A 19368-nucleotide genomic window follows, 5' to 3' on the forward strand; every position below is an offset into this window, starting at 1 on the left:
GATCTACCAACACTACATACAAGTGGGTTTCCATAGCCATGCTTGGCTGATAGGGACACTGAGTCACAGAAGACTCACGAGCCCCGTTTGCACAAAAGCGCTGGGTGCCCAATACTACTGAACATCTGGCTCCCAAGCAAAGGCGGCCATTGATTTCAACAGGCGTTTTGATCAGGCCCCAGAATAACTTCTTGTATCCCCTGGGACAAGTCTACAGCAGAGCTAGGACGACAACCCCTGGGGTCTGCTGAGTCCCAGCTCACGTCCGAACTAGGAGGGGCCCGGCCCGGAGCGCGGCTCCGCGGGGAAGTCCCCCTCGGGACCCCGCTCTAGCGCCCATCCATCTACTCGATTAGCCCCAAGGCCACGTCTGCCGCGGGCCCTGCAATTCCAAGACGCGCTGAGCCGACCGGCAGGGCAGGCTCAGGAGCAAACACCCTTCAAGCCTGGTGGGCCGCCTGGTTGCCATAACAACGGGCCACAACCGAGCCCTGCGCGTGAGCGTGCAACTAGGCGCCTGCGTCGCACGCACTCACGTCGGGGAAGCAGAGGGAGACTGACCCGGAAGTGCTTGGCGGCACTTGACTTCCCGGAACCGGAAGTAGCGTTGCAGGTTCCTCAGGCGCTGCGTGCGCGGTAGTGCGCGTTGCCGCCGGGAACTAAGACGTGCGGTGCCTGGCTACCGGTGTCGGTGTCTCCCCCTCCAGCACTGGGGCGGCCAGAGCTGCGTCCTTGGCAGGCAGCTCGGCCGGGGGGGGGCAGGAGAGCAGCGTCCCCTGGGAGCGGGTTGGGGGTGAGCGGCCCTAGGGAAAGTGGGGAGCCCGGGAGGGGGAACCCCCCAGGACAGGCCGGGCGGCAGAGGGGCCCAGGCGGCACGGGACACTCGGTGAAGCCGGGTCCCGCCCGGTCTCTGAGGTGAAGTTTCTGTGAGGGGCTACCCGCCAGGCCGCGCGCTGCTCTCAGCCCCGTGGGGCGGGAAAGGGGGGAGCGCGTCCCGCCCCCTCCCAAAGAGCCCGGGGGGTGGGAGGCGGGGAGATCCCCCAGCTGCCCGGGCAGCATTACCCTCAACAAGCGGCTTCAAAGAGTGCTGGCTGTTGGTAGGAGTGTTCCCCTTGCATGGTGAAGGCCTTAGCTTAGTCCAGGCTCAAAATACATACGGTTTGACAGCTGGGTGACCCGGCTTAAAACACACTGGTATTTATTCAGCCCCTCCTCGCCCAGATGAGTAGCATTACAAGTTGACTCCTCTATGTCATGCTTAGGCCATGTTTTTCTTTGCAGAACTGCTACTGCCGCTACATTACAATCGTTCGGTACATAATAGACCCGCACGGGGGTCTGAAGTGCTGTCAAAATGTCAGATACTGAAGAGGCTTCTGACACCTTAGCTGAAGTGAACCTCGATGATACCCATAAACCTTTAACTGAAAATTTAGAAAGTGATCCCACCTCAAGCCTGAAAGATATCGTGGTCACTATTGGAGCTACTGTCCCAACTGGCTTTGAGTTGACAGCAGCAGATGAAGTGAAAGAGAAATTAGGATCACAGTCCAGAATAAGCAAGGACCGAGGGAAAATCTATTTTGAAATTTCAGTAGAGAAACTTTCACAGGTTTGCATGTTTTGTTCCTTGGGTAATTTTTCTAGTTTAGGAGTTTATTAGTATTCTTTTCTTACTCTTCAGGCTGGGGCTGGCCTTCTGTCCCCCCTAAAATACACATTTATCCTTGGATGTACAGGCATGTTCTAAATGGTCAATTAGTGATTTTCTGTATATGGATTGAATATTATGAATGCTAACAATTGAGTGTTCATTCTTCAGAGGTAGTGCTGGAGTCATTTCTAATGTTATGATCCTCTTCAATTAATGATATATACTGCTTTTCATCCTTTTTCACCCTTACTAATTCAGTATATTCAGCAAATATTTCACCTGCAGCTGAAATGCAGCCACCCCTGGACTCAAACATGACTTCTATTAAACTGCAAACTACACAACTTGTAGATTTTTAAAAAAATATCATAGATATCCTATTATTTCTATTCCCTTGACCGTTGTGACTAAACATGAAATGAATTTTTAAAAATATAAATTTGTCCCCCCCATCATTATCAAAACATTCTAGTATTAAAATCTACCAATTAATATATATTTGAATACAAATTTATTTAAAAACCCTTCCCTCCTTTACTTACAGTTCAAGAACTAAGTTCACATTTTTTTTTCTTCCACAACAGTAAATGAAGTCAGAAGCAAGTACCCTGAAACAGTGCAAGGAGTTTTTCTCCCTGTTCTAACTTACGTTTTTGTGATGATCACATGTGGTGCTGAAAAGGAGCTATGTGCACACAAACAATAGTAGTGGAAAAAGAATTACAGAAACTAAAAATATGTTGCGTTTTTACAATATTAAAGCATCAAATATCCAGCCTCAAAATAGTTGCACTGCTGTACCTTAAGTCTAGATATAACCAGACCAAGTTTTAATTACAGACATTTACATATGGCTACTAACATTACCATTGTTTGTAATTTATTTTAGGTTCATCGTTTAAGATCAGTGGATAATTTATTTGTTGTTGTTCAGGAGTTTACAGATTATCAGTTTAAAGAAACTAAGGTAAGCTGTCTTTGTACCCAGATCTTCAGATAGTTGTGATTATTTTTTAAATAAATGAAAATAAAAAATAAACATTCAGTTCTTCATAAGGAAATTCCTGGATGAGGATTTTTTTTTCCATGTAAGAATAGATTTAAAATTGTTTAGACTTGGGGGCTGGGATCATTTTTATTTTGTATGCCATATACTTTCTAGGTTCCTCTTAAATGTTTGTTCAAATGAAAGAACCACCCGGTAGTCTAGCACTATTCCATATTAGTTGCATATTTTGCTCAGGCAAAGTCCAGGATTGGAGTAGATGGGGTGTTGCGGGTCAGATTGAGGTGCATTATCAAAATTGACTATAGAAAATCCTTTAAATAATGACTTCTTAGTCCTTTAAATAATAATAATATGCATTCCTTTTCATCACTAAATCTCAAAGTGCTTTACAGGGGGAGGTAAGTCTCATTATCCCCTTTTCACCGATGAGGAAACAGACACGGGGGGGTGAGATGTGACTTACCCCAGGTCACCCAGTAGTATTTGAAAGTTGCCTATAAAATTTGCCAAAACACATTATTGAATATTCTGGTCGTCCTGTGATCTTGTATAGGAAGATGCTCTAAAGGATTTGGAGGACCTGGCTAAAAAACTGCCCTGGACTGACCCTTTGAAAGTATGGAAGTTAAATACCAGCCTAAAGAAGAGAAAGACAAAACATAAAAAACAAAATCAACAGAATTGTGCAAGCAAAGAAAAGCTGTATGATGATGGAGGAAAGGACAGAGCAAATCAAAAAGATGCTGATAAAGAGTTGCTTGACCACGCACAAAATACCCCAAGCTTGAAATCTGCTGAACAGAACACAGAAAAGACACAGGAAATGATCCTAGCAGATGACCAATCAGATGGCAAAGATGAATTCCTGACTATAACTGGAAATGAAAACCAAGCTGGCGACTGCAAGAAAGGTGAAGTAGAAGCTCAGGTGCTGAAATTCCGTGTTACATGCAATAGAGCAGGTGACAAACATTGTTTTACATCGAATGATGCAGCAAGAGATTTTGGTGGAGCTGTGCAAGATTACTTCCAGTGGAAGGCTGACATGACCAACTTTGATGTCGAGGTACAATGCACCAGTATTTTTCAATAATATTCACATATATTTACACCTATAAATGAGTTGCTGCTTTACTTCAGAGCCTTCATGTATCTTTGCTTAAGCCAATATGTTTATATGACACTTCCGCTCCAGGGGAGAAAGTTGTTTCATAGTAGAAGCAATGACATAAATTTGATTTCTTAGAATAAAATTAATCACAGTTTATAAATACCCACATAGATAACATAAATTTGATAGTGAGCTCTTCAGTCTACCGGGCAAAGGTATAATAAGATCCAATAGCTGGAAGTTGAAGCTAGATAAATTCAGACTGGAAATAAGGTGTAAATTTTTAATAGTGTAATTAACCGTTGTACCAATTTATGAGGATTGTGGTGTATTCTCAATCACTGGCAATTTTTAAATCAAAATTGGATGCTTTTCTAAAAGAGCTACTCTAGTTCAAACAGGAATTAATTCAGGGAAGTCCTATGGCCCGTGTTAGCAGGAAAGCAGTCCAGATGATCACAGTAGTCCTTTCTGGCCTTAGAATCTATGAATCATATGTGCATGAACCAGCTGGACAGGAAAAAATATTCATATCAGGTACTGAGTAGTTATTGTCAACTTGTGGTTTCTCATTATGGGAAGTTGGAGACTTGGAAATTAGGTTCAATCTTAAATGAACATTAATAAATAATGGAGATCTCCCATCTCCTAGAACTGGAAGGGACCTTGAAAGGTCATTGAGTCCAGCCCCCTGCCTTCACTAGCAGGGCCAAGTACTAATTTTGCCCCAGATCCCCAAGTGGCCCCATCAAGGATTGAACTCACAACCCTGGGTTTAGCAGGCCAATGCTCAAACCACTGAGCTATCCCTCCCCCCATTTTTTGTGTGTATGGGCCAGAGTGAGGGAGAGACCTGAAATGAAGCATTTATGTTGGCTCAGTATCCTTGAATACAATTCTCAGTGTTCCCTACTGGTTAGGGTACGCTACTGGAACCAGAAGAACTGGTTTTTAATTGTTGATTTGCCACTAATACATGGTGACCTTGGGCAAGTCACTTACCCAATATCTGCTTCATAGCCTCATTTTATTATTTACTTACTTCAGAGGAGCATTTAGCTTAATGCTGAGTGCTTTGAAATCTTGGATTTAAAAAAGAAAATGTATGTGCAATAATAATGAGCTTTAGACAGACCCCAAAATATTATTAATGAACTTGAACACTCACACAGCACTTTTCTTCCAAGATCTCAAAACTCTTAATAAACATTACTACTACTTGGAAAGAATCCTGTAAGACTAAAGCACAGTGTAAATATTTAAGTACACTATTTAAAATTTCTGTTACTCCTACATAGTAGTTGTTAACTTTATCCTAGGTTCTCTTGAACATTCACAATAATGAAGTAGTGGTGGGCATTGCATTAACTGAAGAGAGTCTTCACAGAAGAAATATTACACATTTTGGACCCACAACTCTTCGATCCACCCTTGCTTATGGTATGCTCAGGTCAGTGCAGTCACTTAGTTGTGTATTATTTTTAATTGCCATGTAATGTTGTTCTAGAAACTAAGCTACTTGATTCTTTTCTGAAAAGTCCTTTTTAATTATTAACAAACAGCGTTCAAACATCATGAACATTTTGTAATGATTTATAATTGCTATAATTTTGCAGCCCAGGGAAAAAAGTGTGCATTGACCATAGCCTGTGCTCGTAACACTTTGTTAATGGCATCCTTATATGTCACTGTATATAAAGTTAACTAAACATTGTTTCCAAGTGGTTACTAACATTTCCTTACTGTATGGGAATACTATAATTTGAAGAATTTAAGAAGTTCTCCAGTTTATCTTGTCTGTAGAAACTTTTGCATCTGTTAAAACTTTCCTTTAATATAGTTTCTTCTGTTCTTCAGGCTCTGTGATCCTCAGCCAACTGACATTATAATTGATCCAATGAGTGGAACGGGGGCTATACCAATAGAGGTAATACTTCTTTTGTTCTTTATTTAAATTAGGAAAGTGGCCTAAACAGTGACATAACTTAATCCTGTATATTTTAAATGACTCAAATACATGCTGGGTAGCTTACTGATACTCAGCAAGTGAAGCAGCCAAACATCAAAGATCTCCTCAACTTTCAAACTACTACAAATATACTTACTTTTAGTGGCTTCACCTTCCTCATGCAAGCTGCAGAGGGAAGAAACTAAATCCCAGAGTATTGTCAGGTTATTGAAAATGCATGATATATAAAATGGATATATTACAAGGAATATTGAAGCTGAAAGTTGACTGTTACTGCTTTATTCTGCCATTTACAGGTAGGTTGCTGTTTCTTTGGCTCATTTTAAGTCACCAATTCCAGCATAACAGATTTTAATCAATTTTTTTTCCATTTTCAGGGGGCTACTGAGTGGCCTAGCTGTTATCATATTGCAGGTGATAACAATCCACAGGCTGTGAAAAGAGCAGCAAATAATATCTGTTCTTTGTTGAAGAAAAATCAGAATAAAGAAAGGTAAGAAGTGTACGTGGATTTGTGGCAAGCTGGTTGTATAAAGAAATCCCTTTCTCATGGATTTGTTTCATTTTGTTTTTAATATATTCCTGTTTGACATAATACCATGGGTATTTTTTATTTGAAAAACCTTTTTGAAGTAATAAATCATGCCTGATATTGAATGCCTTTATTTGCAGTGGTACTTCCTGGGGCATACCCATCGATACCATTCAGTGGGATATCTGCAATCTCCCCTTGAGGACCAGCTCTGTGGATGTTATTGTAACAGACATGCCATTTGGAAAGAGGTGCAAATCATCATTTTGAAATAGTTTTTAAGGTTACTATATTTGACTGAACCATGCAGCAGCATTTCCTATTGCTACTATCACTAAAGGTCTGCTAGAATTTTCAGGCTCTCAGACTCTGCCATAATTCTTGTCAGTACTTTTATAGGCTTCAACAACTTCAAAACACTTCACAAATTCTGAAAATTCACTTTACTTTGAAACATGGTATACAATGTTTAATCCAAGCATTTCTAATTTTCAGACTAATCCGTGTAGCAGTTTTAAGATACAGATTACAAAAGCTTCTGCCAGTTTCATGGTGGCTTTTATATCATTGTGTTTTTGGAGGGTTTCATAGAACACCTTGACTCCTAATAAATATATTCAGGAAATATTGATAAAAGCCCTTATTTCATTAAAGTGCATACAGTTACAAGACATTCAGAATCACTTTTTAATTCAAGTAATGTATTGGAACCTTCCATGAAATAGCAGCAACTTATGTATTGCAGTGATTTGTCTGAGAGCCAGACCTGCTTATTAATTCAAGGACCTAGATTTGGGAAGAGTGGTTGGGATGGAGAGAGGATTGCAAGTCACTTGTAGTTGTTAGATGTTTGTAACTTAACCATGTTGCTGTTGCTATAGCTTTTAGAGAAAGCTGCCTTACTACTAGAAAAGGCACTTGAGTGCTTTTTCTATGAGGTAATTTAATTACTTGATAAACTAACTGATGCAGTGGAGCATTAGTAATATGTCCTTTTATTGGAAGTAAAGGTGGAAAGGAAAAGGAAAAATGATCGAACTAACCCATGCAAGAAAGACTAACTGAAAATGAACTGTTTTCAACTGCTCTGCAGCAGCCTGCTCACTGTACAAGTCGAAATTTTCGTTCTAGGATAGGATCTAAAAAGAAGAACTGGGATCTCTACCCAGCTTGCCTTTTGGAGATGAGTCGCATCTGCAGGCCTGGGACAGGGAGAGCTGTACTACTTACCCAAGACAGGAAATGTTTTGCCAAGGTATAGAATCACAGATGGTTCTTAGGCGTTTTTTAATGATTTTTTTTTTAATTCTTACAAACCCCCTCAAAGACAGAGAAAAGTCAACTTATGCATCAGGCCTAAAATTGTGTTCAAAATTAACTGATATTCAAATTTAAAATGTTCTTTCTAAACAGGATGCTAGACTCTCTTCTGCAGTAGTCACCTTACAGATTCACCTCCCTTTCTAAGGAATAGATTTCTGCTGTTTAAGTTTTAGAAGTGATTAGACCTAAATTAAAAGGATGAACTAAATAAAAAACATGTAAAAGTCATGCTTCTGACAGTACACCTCTACCCTGATATAACGCGGCCGGTAAAGCAGCACTCCGGGGGCCAGGGCTGTGCACTCCGGCGGATCAAAGCAAGTTGGATATAACGCGGTTTCACCTATAACGCGGTAAGATTTTTTGGCTCCCGAGGACAGCGTTATATCGGGGTAGATGTGTATATTGTCTGTATAGAAACTGTTGATACACCATGTCATCCAGGGCAAATCTGAATCATTACTACAAATTTAGAGAAATTTACCTTTCAAATTTGACTTCCTTTTCTATTGTCTTTCAGATTTCTAGGCATGTTACAAAAACTAAAAGCACACACATGCTAACTGAAATATCTTCAGACACTCTTGGGGAAAAAAATAATACACCCCACTATATCTCCCAGCTCCCTTAAAAAAATCAGCCCAATTCCAAAACTAACTGATTCTCTTCATATATTTGTCCTTTGCTCCTTCCACTCAAAAAGCCTAGGAAAACTGTCTTGCAGGTCACTGAAGCCTAATGGGTGAAGTGAATTACTAAAACATAACATATGCCACACTGTTCAACTGTGAATAGGTCAGAAAAGTAATTTAAGTGCAACTACTTACACATTCAGGATCCCCAAGTGTTTGACCTGTACATCCCAAAAGTGAAGGAGAATATAATAAACTTACACACAAAATGATAATAAGAACATTAAGGTAGCAGAGTCAAGCACGTAAGTTAGGAAATATGGGAATTAAAATTGCTCGTGCAACCTTAATTCAACCCCCTTGCATATGTGCATTATGATAGTCTTGATGCACATCATATAGGAAGTCCATGGCAGAGCCAGGAATAGAACACAGCTTTTCTAGACCTGTATCTTAACACAAGAAAACTTGCTTTCTCTTCTTGCATGCTTCTACCTAATTCACTGTCCATCCTGTGTACAGAAAGAGGCAAGGGTTCTGTACAAAAACAGTATGTGATCATATCAGAGTATCAGTGCACACACCCAAGGCACTAAATGAAGGTTGCATGGGCAACTTTAATTCTAGCATTTCCTAATTTTGCAACATTAATATTTTTACATTTCAAAGTTCCTGCTCCAATGCATGGAAAGTACTAAAATAAATGTTTGGCAGATTTTTTAACATTGGTGCAGCTATCACTTCCCCTAGCCTCAGTCTTGGAAATAGAATAATTTTCACTGAAGCTTTAAAAAAAAAAAAAAAATCACTCAAGGAAGAATGAAAATTGCCTAGAAAATTTCAGCTTTCAATTATTAAAGTTTGGCAAAAATTAGTCTCTGAACACAGAGGCTCATAATGGAAATTGTTAGACAACCTTATTCATAAGCTTCAGCTCCACCTATACTAATTTTCACTTTTTTTTTTTTTTCTTCATTGTAGGCCTTGTCAAAAATGGGACACTTGTGGCAAAAGGGTCATACAGTCTGGGTGAATGTAGGGGGACTTCATGCTGCAGTTTATCTTCTGAAACGTACCTTGGAAAGAGCAGGAGAGAAAAGATCATACTGGTAACCCACCTGTCAGCAAACATACCAAGCAGCATCCACTTGCCTGAATTTCTTGGAAAGCTGTTTGCTAGAGTGTATGCCGTAGATTTCTGTTGAGAATACTGGTCCAAGAATCAGCTTGAAAAGCGTCATTTCCACTGTGTACTCTGGAACCTTTTTATTTTATTTGAAACCAAGTAGAAAAAAAGCAAATCCACCAACAGAATTACTAATTCTTTCCTGTGTATATGAATCTGCTTTACCATGTTTGTGACATTTTTCACTTAAATGTACATGTTTTCATATTCACACGGGAACTAGCAGGGTAACTTTGCAAAATGGTAGAATGTGTGTGAAGATCTTAAACTGCTGATGTATAAGACTACTGAAGACTGTCTTCTTGGCTGTCTTTAGTTAGAGGAGTTTTTTGGTAATAGTGTTGCTTTATGGAAAGATTTTTTTCCAATGGAGAGATGTCTCCTTTTTGTTTCATTAGTTAATAGCATTGCCAAAATGTAATAAGACTAACACAAAGTAGTGCCTCCATTTATGTTTTGCTAGAAATGGCATCTGCTTTGCACTACAGTACCTTGATACTGCTGCCTCTGTTCTCACCTGCTACCTCAACTAAGTGCTAATTCAGTAAATGTTTACGTATTATGTATCCCTGCTGTAGGTGGGGTAGAGAAATGTAAAAAGGGGCCTTAGCAAAGTGTTTGTTTAATTTAAAAAATTGTGAAATACTGTAGCACTCTTCATATACTACTGCATATTTCTTATGTTTGGGTGGACAGATTTAGACTAGAACATGATGGCTGAGATACATTTGAATTCAACAGGCTGACTAAAAGATGCTTTAGCTGTGCCACCACCTCAACGGGAATGTGGTAACAGTTGGAGGAATGCAAGCTCTAAAAGTGATTTTTTTGTCCCTACTGTAAATGTACAGTAAGTGTTTCTCAAGGCTGCCATCCCTCTTGTACTGGGGTAAAATGATAGTTACCAGTTTGTCAATCATCTTCTTCAAAGAGTTCATGCCATCCTTCACTGCTGAAAGTCTTTAAGGGTGGAAGAGTAAATATTCAAGTTCTAGATGTTTTGGATAAGAGTTAGGTTCTTTAGGATTTTCCTGGCTTAGTTACATTCATTCACCATTTCTTGTTCTGTAGTAGACTTTCATGCAGCCCTTAATACCTACTGAACAAGACTCTTCATATAGGAAATAAAGCACCACCAACATTACAATTCTAATAAAAAGGGTATTCTATCCCTCTAGAATTCCTTTGCTCTTACGAGCACGTTTGTCCCATGGCAATGTAACATTCAGCCACAGGACACGGATGTTTTGTTGTTCCTCAAAAGTTCTTTGTTGCACTGAGCTTTTATTTTATGATTTTACCTGAATATAATAAAAAGTCTTAACACAGATTAGCTTGCATTTGTTGTAGTTTTATTTGCTATCATTCGCTGTAACAAAGAACAAGCTTAAAGTAACTTTAAATATTTCAAATGCAGAAGATGCATTTTTATCAGTTTTCTTAACAAAAGATTCAAATAAAATCAGTAACGTACCACTCATCCCTTCTCTCCTAGACTGAACCATCAAGTGAGGATATTTTCTTGAAAATATACACACTAACACCTGAGGAGGAAAGCAGTCCTCACAGATTTGAGTCCAAGGATAGAAAACAGGCATTTTACAATATTTTAAATACATAATTATAAAAACAGTTGCCAATGAAAGTGAATCAATTTGTTTTAAGTAAACAAGTAACTGGAGGTGGGAATATACTTCTGATTCAATTAAGTTACATACACTAAAGCATGATTTTGTCATGTTTGAAAATGTAAAACAATCACCTAACAGTAAAAGAAATAAGTACAATTGAAAAGGTTAATTAAGGCAGTTTATTTTAAAAATAAAACCCAGGGTGGCGACAACACATGATAGCAGCTTCTTTGCTGTTTTTTCAAGGCTGTCAGCCTGTTCGTTCATATAGACTATAGAATTCCACAACTTTGGATTCAACTTCTAAGTGTATAAAATAGTATTTTACTGCTTTTCACTACAGCAAATTCTGCATTTTTCATGCACTATTTTCTCCAGCAGCAAATATTCTGACCCTTTCCTGATTTCTGTCCCGGATGGAATAATAGCCTTTTTGTACAAAGGACACCACACAAGTCTAACTATGCTATTGTTAGCATCAGCAATAAACAGTGTCATTTATAATCCAATCAATCATACTTAATTGATGGTGCATACCATCAGTAGATAACAGCCGCAATGACACTCCCAGTCAGGGTGTATTAATTATCTAGAAGAAACTTACTTCATGCTCCTTCACCTGTTGATAAAATTGGGTAGAAGAATGGTACAGATACCAATCATTCAAAAACAGATGATGTCTGTCAGAGGGCGTTAACATGAAGGAAAGAGCATTTTAATGATTTAAGAAATACAGGGAAAGACAGTTCCCTGAAAGTTTTCACCATTGTAGCCTACCCTAAAAATGAAGAAACTACAGGCTTGATTTAATAACACCGCCATCTTTCCCAAGATTTTGGCATCTGGAGATGGACCTTTTTGCCGCTTTAGTGGGTACTGACTGGTATCTTATAGCTTCACTGTTGACAGAAATTTGTGCACACGTCAGTTCTTACACCATGGGTAAAGCCCTTTACTCATATAGGAATGTTGAAGCAGTTTGCGTTTCAATTCAATCTGTTGAACTGTGCTCTTTAAAGCGGCTTTGCGAAAAATCTGCCATTGTATCTCCTGCTGCAGCTGTTCCTTTAGCTCTGCCTCACTGGGATAGGAACGTTCCTGTGGCAAAGACATTAGGCCCAAATCAAAATCTCTCAGGCACAATGCATGGTGAAAACCTCCTCCCCATCTTCCTTTATGAAAATGATTCATTTCCATTGAGTGTATAGTGAAAAAATTCATATGAATTCACTAAATTCAACAAAAAAATTCAGATGAGACTTTGACTTGTAGTTGCGTCAGAAGCCAAACTTTAGAAGTCAAAACACTTATGAAAAACATTAAATATTCCACTAATGAGTATTTCAATCTGCATGTTCGATTGTAACAGTTATTTGTGGTGTTAGTTACATAAGCTAACCAATCAGGGTACCAAAAACAAGCCCACAAGACTTGTTATATAATGAGCTAACCACCAGCAAGTTTGAGTGTTTGCTATGAGCTAGTCTGACAGCAAAAATGTTGTAGAAATTTGATCAAATAGGCAAAATTCACCAAATATGTAAATTGAATATTCTGTCATCTAATTTTTTTCCATTATAAACTTATATGCTGAAGAATCTATAAATAAGGTAAAGTTTTGCTCTGAAACAGTTTTCTTCAGTGAAACATTACAAGTTCTTAAATATATATAGCCCTAGATGTAGGGTCCACATATAGCTTTTGTATTTTACTATCACTGACCTCTCGTTTTGGCTGTTTTGAAATCAGCTACTACAACTTTATAGCTTTTGCAAAATGCACATTTTAACCCCATGCATACTCAAGATGCTTAAATATTCTATTTATGTAGAGCACCTTTCATCTGAAAGCTTTTACAAATCATATATTACAGCTGACTGCTCCCATAAGAAATGCTGCAGATCATATTGTACTACGCTAGCAGGAGGGGAAATATGGTCAAGGACAAAGGAGCAATCTCATGGTGTCATTCTATATAGACTATTATACTGTGCTCATCATCATCATATCCGAGCACCTTCCAGTACTGCATTAAGCAATGTGACTAACATCTATCATGTCCGCTCATGCTCCCAGGTGGAGAACCACGTGAAGTGTCTTGGTTTGGTTGATTGGGGGGGGGTAAGTTGTGCCATGGGATCTCTAATGTTAACAGACAGCAGATAGTGATCTGTTTTAAACAAGATACTACATGGAATCAGTTTATCCACCACAGAAAAATGAAAAGGTGTGTTGACTATGCTTTCTCTTGGCATTTTAATACCTGAGCTTTAGACTATAATGCCACTCACTTAGATTTAAAAGACTGAGTGACTGAAATGCTGTTAAAGACTGAGACAGAAATCAAACAAAAACCCTAAAGATGTATTTACAATCCCTCAGAGCAGTTGGTCAGTGTCTAACACCAGTTTGACTAGATCTTATTTCCAATCCATATTGAAGTATTAGCTGATTTTCTAAAACAGACGACCATGCAACTTGTACAAGGAACAGCTACGAGTGCTAAATGAGCAGCATAACTGCTGGGACAACATTTTCAAAATCAGGTGCACAAAGAGTCTCCTGAATCCATATTCAGGTGCCTAACTAAGTGGGATGATTTTCAGAGGTGCTGTGTATCCTGCAGCTCCCAGTGAAGGCGCCCATTGTTTTAAAGGCTACAGAGTTAAAAAATAATGAGCACCCTCCCTAGTAGCTGCAGAAAGGAAGAATGACCTAGTGGTTAGGGCACTAGCCTTGGAGTTAGGAGACCTGGGTTCCAGTCCCTGCAACATCACAGACTTACTGTGTGACCTAGGGCAAGCCAGTTAGCCTCTCTGTGCCTCAGTTCCCCATCAGTAAAACGGGCATCATAGCACTTCCCTTCCTTAGAGGGCTATTACGAAAGTAATATATACTAAAGATTGGGATGTTTCCTAATACTATGGTATTGTGGGCCATATAAATACCTAAGATAGAGCAGATAGATTATATGAAAAAAAAAACATTTTATACTAAGAAAAACACCTTCAAAAAATGAAGAAATTATCAATTGCACCCAGTTCTGCTACACAAGCAGATATAACTATCATATGCATCATAGCAATCGGCCTAGCCTTTGAGTTTCTCCTTTTCATGTTAGTACAGAAAAAAAATTGAATAAGTTAAACTTCCTGTAGTTAAGAGTAACTACAATTTTGAGTTCTGTAACTGAGAAAAAGATAAGGCCAAAACCCTGTTCTTAACTTAAAGGTTTGCTACAAACTGCTGCCCAAGCAACAGTTTCGTTTCACAAAAGTAGGTACAACTGCCAGTTACAACACTGTGTGAATGAATGCTGCCAGAACTTGTGTCACTTACCGAAGCTTCCTGGAGCAAATGAAAAAGGTGGGCTGCCGTCCATGTAACATTAGAGCCTGTCTGCTACCAAAATGCCTTGAAGATGGGAGGAAATTCCCAAGTTCTAAAATAGCCCAACGTAGCTACCTTTTCCCACAAGCTCATGTTTACCAGGAAACTGCCATCAGCTCAAACACCCAGTGTTCTTCCCGAGTCTAAATCCAGAATGGGGCTCCTTGCATGCAGAAGGTAAAACCATGGTTTTTTGTTACTACATTGTTGAAGATAATAATAATAGGCCAACACCAGATACTGGCATGTCACAATAACCATCCACTTTTCATAACAAAACTAGGCAGGTTTATGGTACCTAAACAGCCCTTGTGGAAAACTCATTTAAAAAGGAAAAACTCAAACCAGACCTGACCGCATGTTACATAATGGAAGATGCTTACACTCTTTTTTGGCAATTCTTCAATTAAAAAAATTTCAAAAACAGACTTCAATGAGAAACTGCAGAACTGGAATTAATTTGCAAACTGGACACCATCAAATTAGGCCTGAATAAAGACTGGGAGTGGATGGGTCACTACAAAAAGTAATTCTCCCTCTACGGATATTCGCACCTTCTTGTCAACTGTTGGAAATGGGCAACGTCCACCTTGATTGCATTGGCCCCCCACTTGGTAAGGCAACTCCCATCTTTTCATGTGCTGTATATATATATACTGCTTACTTTATTTTTCACTACATGCATCTGACGAAGTGTATTTTAGCCCACGAAAGCTTATGCACAAATAAATTTGTTAGTCTCTAAGGTGCCACAAGGACTCCTCGTTGTTTTTGCTGATACAGACGAACACGGCTACCCCTCTGAAACCTGACACTCTACAGTGCCCCATCCTTTGGATTTATTTTTATGGGACAAAAAATAATCTAGAGCGCATGATTTTGCTTACTCATTCAACAAGGCCATCTTCACCCTACTGGTGAAAATTGGAGCTATCCTGTCTCCTAGAACTGGAAGGGACCTTGAAAAGTCATCGAGTCCAGCCCCCTGCCTTCACTAGCAGGACCAAGTACTGATTTTGCCCCAGATCCCTAAGTGGCCCCCTCAAGGATTAAACTCACAACCCTGGGTTTAGCAGGCCAGTGCTCAAACCACTGAGCTATCCCTCAAAACACTGTGTGCTTATAAATCAAGGCTTTGGAAGTGACATTCTGTGCTGTTTGCTAAGACTCCCAGAACTCACAGATCCGCTGCTCATGGGAGAGGAGGTTATGGTAGGTGGACCCTCTGGATCCTAGGCTGCAACAGGAGGCCTGTCTAGGTTATGGCATTCCCCAGGATCTCTGTAGTGGTTAGTGCTGTGGGCCTCTAAGCCAGCAAGAATAATGAGGGGGTCCTCAGGAGGCAGCCTTATGCTGAATACCACAGTGCCTGTGAAGGGCAATCCTTCCCCAGCTTGAAGCAGCTTTTAGGGCCCCTCTTACCCAGCATAAAGGGGTCAAAGGATGGGGGCAGGGTGATAAGGATACCTCCCTAGGAGAAAATTGTACTTGTGGTTTATGATCATGTCGATTGGCTGACAGGGTAAGCACCCTGGCGGGCCGGGACAGTTTGTTTACCTGCCGCTTCGGCAGGTTCTGCCGATCGCGGCTCCCACTGGCCGCAGTTCGCCGTCCCAGGCCAATGGGAGCAGCGGAAAGCGGCGCGGGCAAGGGATGTGCTGGCCGCAGCTTCCCACCGCCCCCATTGGCCTGGAACGGCGAACCGTGGCCACTGGGAGCCGCGATCGGCCGAACCTGCTGATGCGGCAGGTAAACAAACCGGCCCGGCCCGCCAGGGTGCTTACCCTGGCGAGCTGCATGCCAGAGGTTGTCAACCACTGAAGTAACTACTGCTATGTTCTGAATTACTTCTTTCTACCTCCTCAGATTTTTTGAAAGCACATTCATGATTTCAATGCCTAACATTATTCCACAACATGTGCAATTGTGCAAACAGTACAAGGTATGCAGATGCAAAGCTAATCCAATTTAGCAAGGATGGGTAGTCATAAAAACAAATAAATGTATACTTACTTTTTTTCGCAGCCTCTGCAGAAGATCTTTGGAGGCATGATGCAGGTAAAACTTCTTTGAGATCTTAAGACACTCCGCTCCATTGCTAACTACACACAAATTTGGCTGATCCTCAAAAAGAAAGTCTAACAGTCCCTTAAAGGTAAGAAAATTGAAATGAGCCAGACTTGTTCAAACCCACAATCCCAGCCTCTTGCCCCTATCCACTTTCAGCACCAGCCATGCTCATTACAATCTGTCCACTCAAATTCTCCTACCATTGCTGCAGTTCATCCTGATTACTGGTGGGCCATGTTGTCTTTTTATTTGTAACAATATTTTATTATATTGGATTAGGAGCCCAGAAGGCTTTGGCCAGAGGGTGCCAATATATTAATAAATGCATCGGGTGAAATTCAGGTCCCAATCAAGTCAATGGGAGTTTTGTCATTGACTTCAGTGGGGCCAGGATTTTATCCCTTCAGATCGTCTATCCTCCAAGACATGATGCAGTTGTCTAACCTTATAAGAGCTTGTGTCACCTCTGCAGTATGGTGTATACAGAAATGTCATATAGAAGTGCATTTCGCTAGAACACGTGTCTGAATGAACAGGAGAATCTGCCACCAGCTTAACATAATAAATCTAAGAAACATAGAAATCAGATATCTAGTATGTTACCGAATCTGCTCCCACCCACTGAAAGATTGTTCCCTACAATTGGTAGTGTTTTCTCAAGCTCAGTTTTAAATGTTTTAACAGTGCTATCTTGAATAAGAATTGAATTGCCATTATGTCACACCTATATAGTTGGAGAAATAATTCAAGGGAAACATTTTTTGCCATTACTTTGACAACATCTACACAATTATAATCTTGGACTGTCCAAAGTTCTAGTTCAATTACAGAGGCATAGTACCATCCACAATACAAATTTTAACCACGTTGTAACATGGTCAGGGAACAAAAGTGTTGTAACCACACCCCCTGACTCAGATATATTTAGAGTAGACAGGCCTTTGTTAAAAATTACTTAGAAGAAAATGAACCTTGACAAGAACCATATTCTATAAATTTAAATCCTATTTGTAAATGTCCCAGCTCAGAAGGATCAGAGATAAAATAAAGTAACAACAAGATTTCCTAACATTTTGAAAGACTGCTAAGGATGATTCAGAGGTATATCCCTGTGATTGCAGCTCATGTAGACATACCTAAGCTAGCTTTAATTTTGTTATCTTGAGTACCGGAGCAGTGAATCTGCGGCAGCACATCGTGAATGTTGTAAACCATGGATGGACAAAACGGCACCAGTGAGTGTAAACTGCGTCAGAGGCATTTTTTAATGGCAGCCAAGGCGGCAGGCATTTTTCTTTCAGTATGGAATACTCACAAACACAGATCCCTGCAGCAAGGTGTCTATGGCAATGATCACAGGAGTCTCTGTCCTGCTTGTCAACAAAGATTTGTGAACTGATTAAAAAAAAAAATCAAGAAAAAATTTACTTATTTAATTAGAATATATATGTACAAAATCTGCATTTTTATCTTCTTTGGTTTTTAAACTACTTATTTATAATGAATGTAAATACATATAAATTATTATAGCTGTCCCAGGCTCACGCTCAGCATCTTTCCACCTCCCGCAATGCGGGGGCTGAACTGGCCCCCAGTGTAAACCAGAGTAACCATAAGGCTGCTTTAACTTGCAATGGCTGTGGAGCTTATTAGCTGTTAGGACAATGGCTAATCTCCAGGAAAATGTCACCTAGGGATTTAGGTGGTGCTGTGTCGGGGTTTAGGCCAGGATTCTAAAATGGAGCAAAACCTGCCTCCCAGAGCAAGTCAAGACAACACTGGCTAAAATGCCAACAGCCTCCCTACACTAGAGTGCTTTCTGCTAAGAAAAAAGAGTCTAACATAGATAAGATCCAAGAGTTTTAGCTGAGCGGGACTGGAAAAGTGAAAGTCCACTGGGTAGCAGTGAAGCACTTCAGAACTTTCACTCTAAGACGAGACTCGCTATAACCAGGTTTCCTATATACAGGTACCACTGCATTGTGTATATACCCTCCTCTCTGAAGTCTGCATGAGTGCAAAGGTAATGTAGGCCATGTCTATACACAAAAGTTGTACCACTTTAACTACATCGGTATAGTGTGGATGCCGTTATACCAGTATGGCTTATTCTCATACAGGAAAGAAAATAAGCTTTATACTGGTACAACTGCATCCACACTAGGGGTTGCACAGTAAAACTATTTCATTACACACACACAAAAAATCACATATACCCCTAACAAAAATAGTTATACTGGTACAAAAATGGTACGCAGACCATCCTTAGTATGGGAACTGAGATTGCTAATGTTTACAAGCATGCCTAGAGGAGAATTCAATGGCTTATCTAACAATCTTGCTGAATATCATTAGGGTGTTTTGTCATACTCACTGCCAGCTTCAGCTTGCATTATTCTGTTCGTGGGTGCTCTGTTGCTTAGGCAAGAGTCATCTTTAAAAATCTTCAGTACAGAACAACTTCCCTTTAAGTACACGAAAGGTAATTTAAAAATAACCATCACCCAACAGCACCTCCCCAGATCTTCAAGCTCCATGCTAGCTTTGCAGATACTCACTTCTTTCACAATGTAAATCCATTCAGTCACATTACTGTTTCTCAGAATGACAGTTCCTCTTCTACAATAAAAACAGAAGGAAATTAACAGATATAGAAAAGGCATGAGATTCCTAAGATTTCTTGTGAGAGTCCAAATTAAGGCTATTTTCCATGAGCACTACATACATTCCCATTAAAAGGTCCATCGAGTTTAATGTCATGTTTTAAAAGAGTTCTTATAGGGTGACCAGACAGCAAATGTGAAAAATCAGGACAGGGGTGGGGAATAATAGGAGCCTATATAAGAAAAAGACCCAAAAAG

The 19368-nt window shown here is 39.9% G+C and overlaps 2 protein-coding genes across 7 annotated transcripts in view; one reads left to right on the plus strand and one right to left on the minus strand.

The window, feature by feature from the left end:
* Positions 1–594: 594 nt before the first annotated feature.
* On the plus strand, positions 595–10746 carry THUMPD3 (THUMP domain containing 3). Of its 6 annotated transcripts, none has more exons than XM_054035343.1 (10): positions 595–613; positions 1282–1612; positions 2544–2621; positions 3217–3729; positions 5094–5224; positions 5632–5701; positions 6121–6236; positions 6416–6526; positions 7407–7530; positions 9212–10746. In XM_054035343.1, the coding sequence occupies exons 2-10, from the start codon at positions 1355–1357 to the stop codon at positions 9341–9343; spliced, it is 1533 nt and encodes a 510-aa protein (XP_053891318.1). In that variant the 5' UTR covers positions 595–613; positions 1282–1354; the 3' UTR covers positions 9344–10746. The 6 variants fall into 6 exon arrangements, with proteins under 6 accessions (XP_053891318.1, XP_053891314.1, XP_053891315.1 ...); XM_054035339.1 differs by lacking the exon at positions 595–613 and adding an exon at positions 620–793; XM_054035340.1 differs by lacking the exon at positions 595–613 and adding an exon at positions 620–687.
* Positions 10747–19368, minus strand: part of LOC128840852 (uncharacterized) — a 78795-nt gene continuing 70173 nt past the window's right edge. The window contains exons 11-15 of the mRNA XM_054035337.1: positions 19066–19126; positions 18882–18972; positions 17823–17902; positions 16451–16585; positions 10747–12145 (exon numbers count right to left, since the gene is read on the minus strand). Coding sequence (XP_053891312.1) covers positions 11972–12145; positions 16451–16585; positions 17823–17902; positions 18882–18972; positions 19066–19126 — 541 coding nt within the window. The 3' untranslated portion in view covers positions 10747–11971. The remainder of the gene's footprint in view (positions 12146–16450; positions 16586–17822; positions 17903–18881; positions 18973–19065; positions 19127–19368) is intronic.

This window comes from Malaclemys terrapin, chromosome 7, assembly GCF_027887155.1.
Source record: "Malaclemys terrapin pileata isolate rMalTer1 chromosome 7, rMalTer1.hap1, whole genome shotgun sequence".
Taxonomy (NCBI): domain Eukaryota; kingdom Metazoa; phylum Chordata; order Testudines; family Emydidae; genus Malaclemys; species Malaclemys terrapin.

Bases quoted from the DNA above. Each gene is read 5' to 3' on its own strand.
- THUMPD3 (XM_054035343.1), top strand. From the start codon at position 1,355: ATGTCAGATACTGAAGAGGCTTCTGACACCTTAGCTGAAGTGAACCTC. The intron at 6,237-6,415 runs GTAAGAAGTGTA...CTTTATTTGCAG, and splicing joins AAAAATCAGAATAAAGAAAG to TGGTACTTCCTGGGGCATAC. The intron at 7,531-9,211 runs GTATAGAATCAC...TCTTCATTGTAG, and splicing joins ACAGGAAATGTTTTGCCAAG to GCCTTGTCAAAAATGGGACA.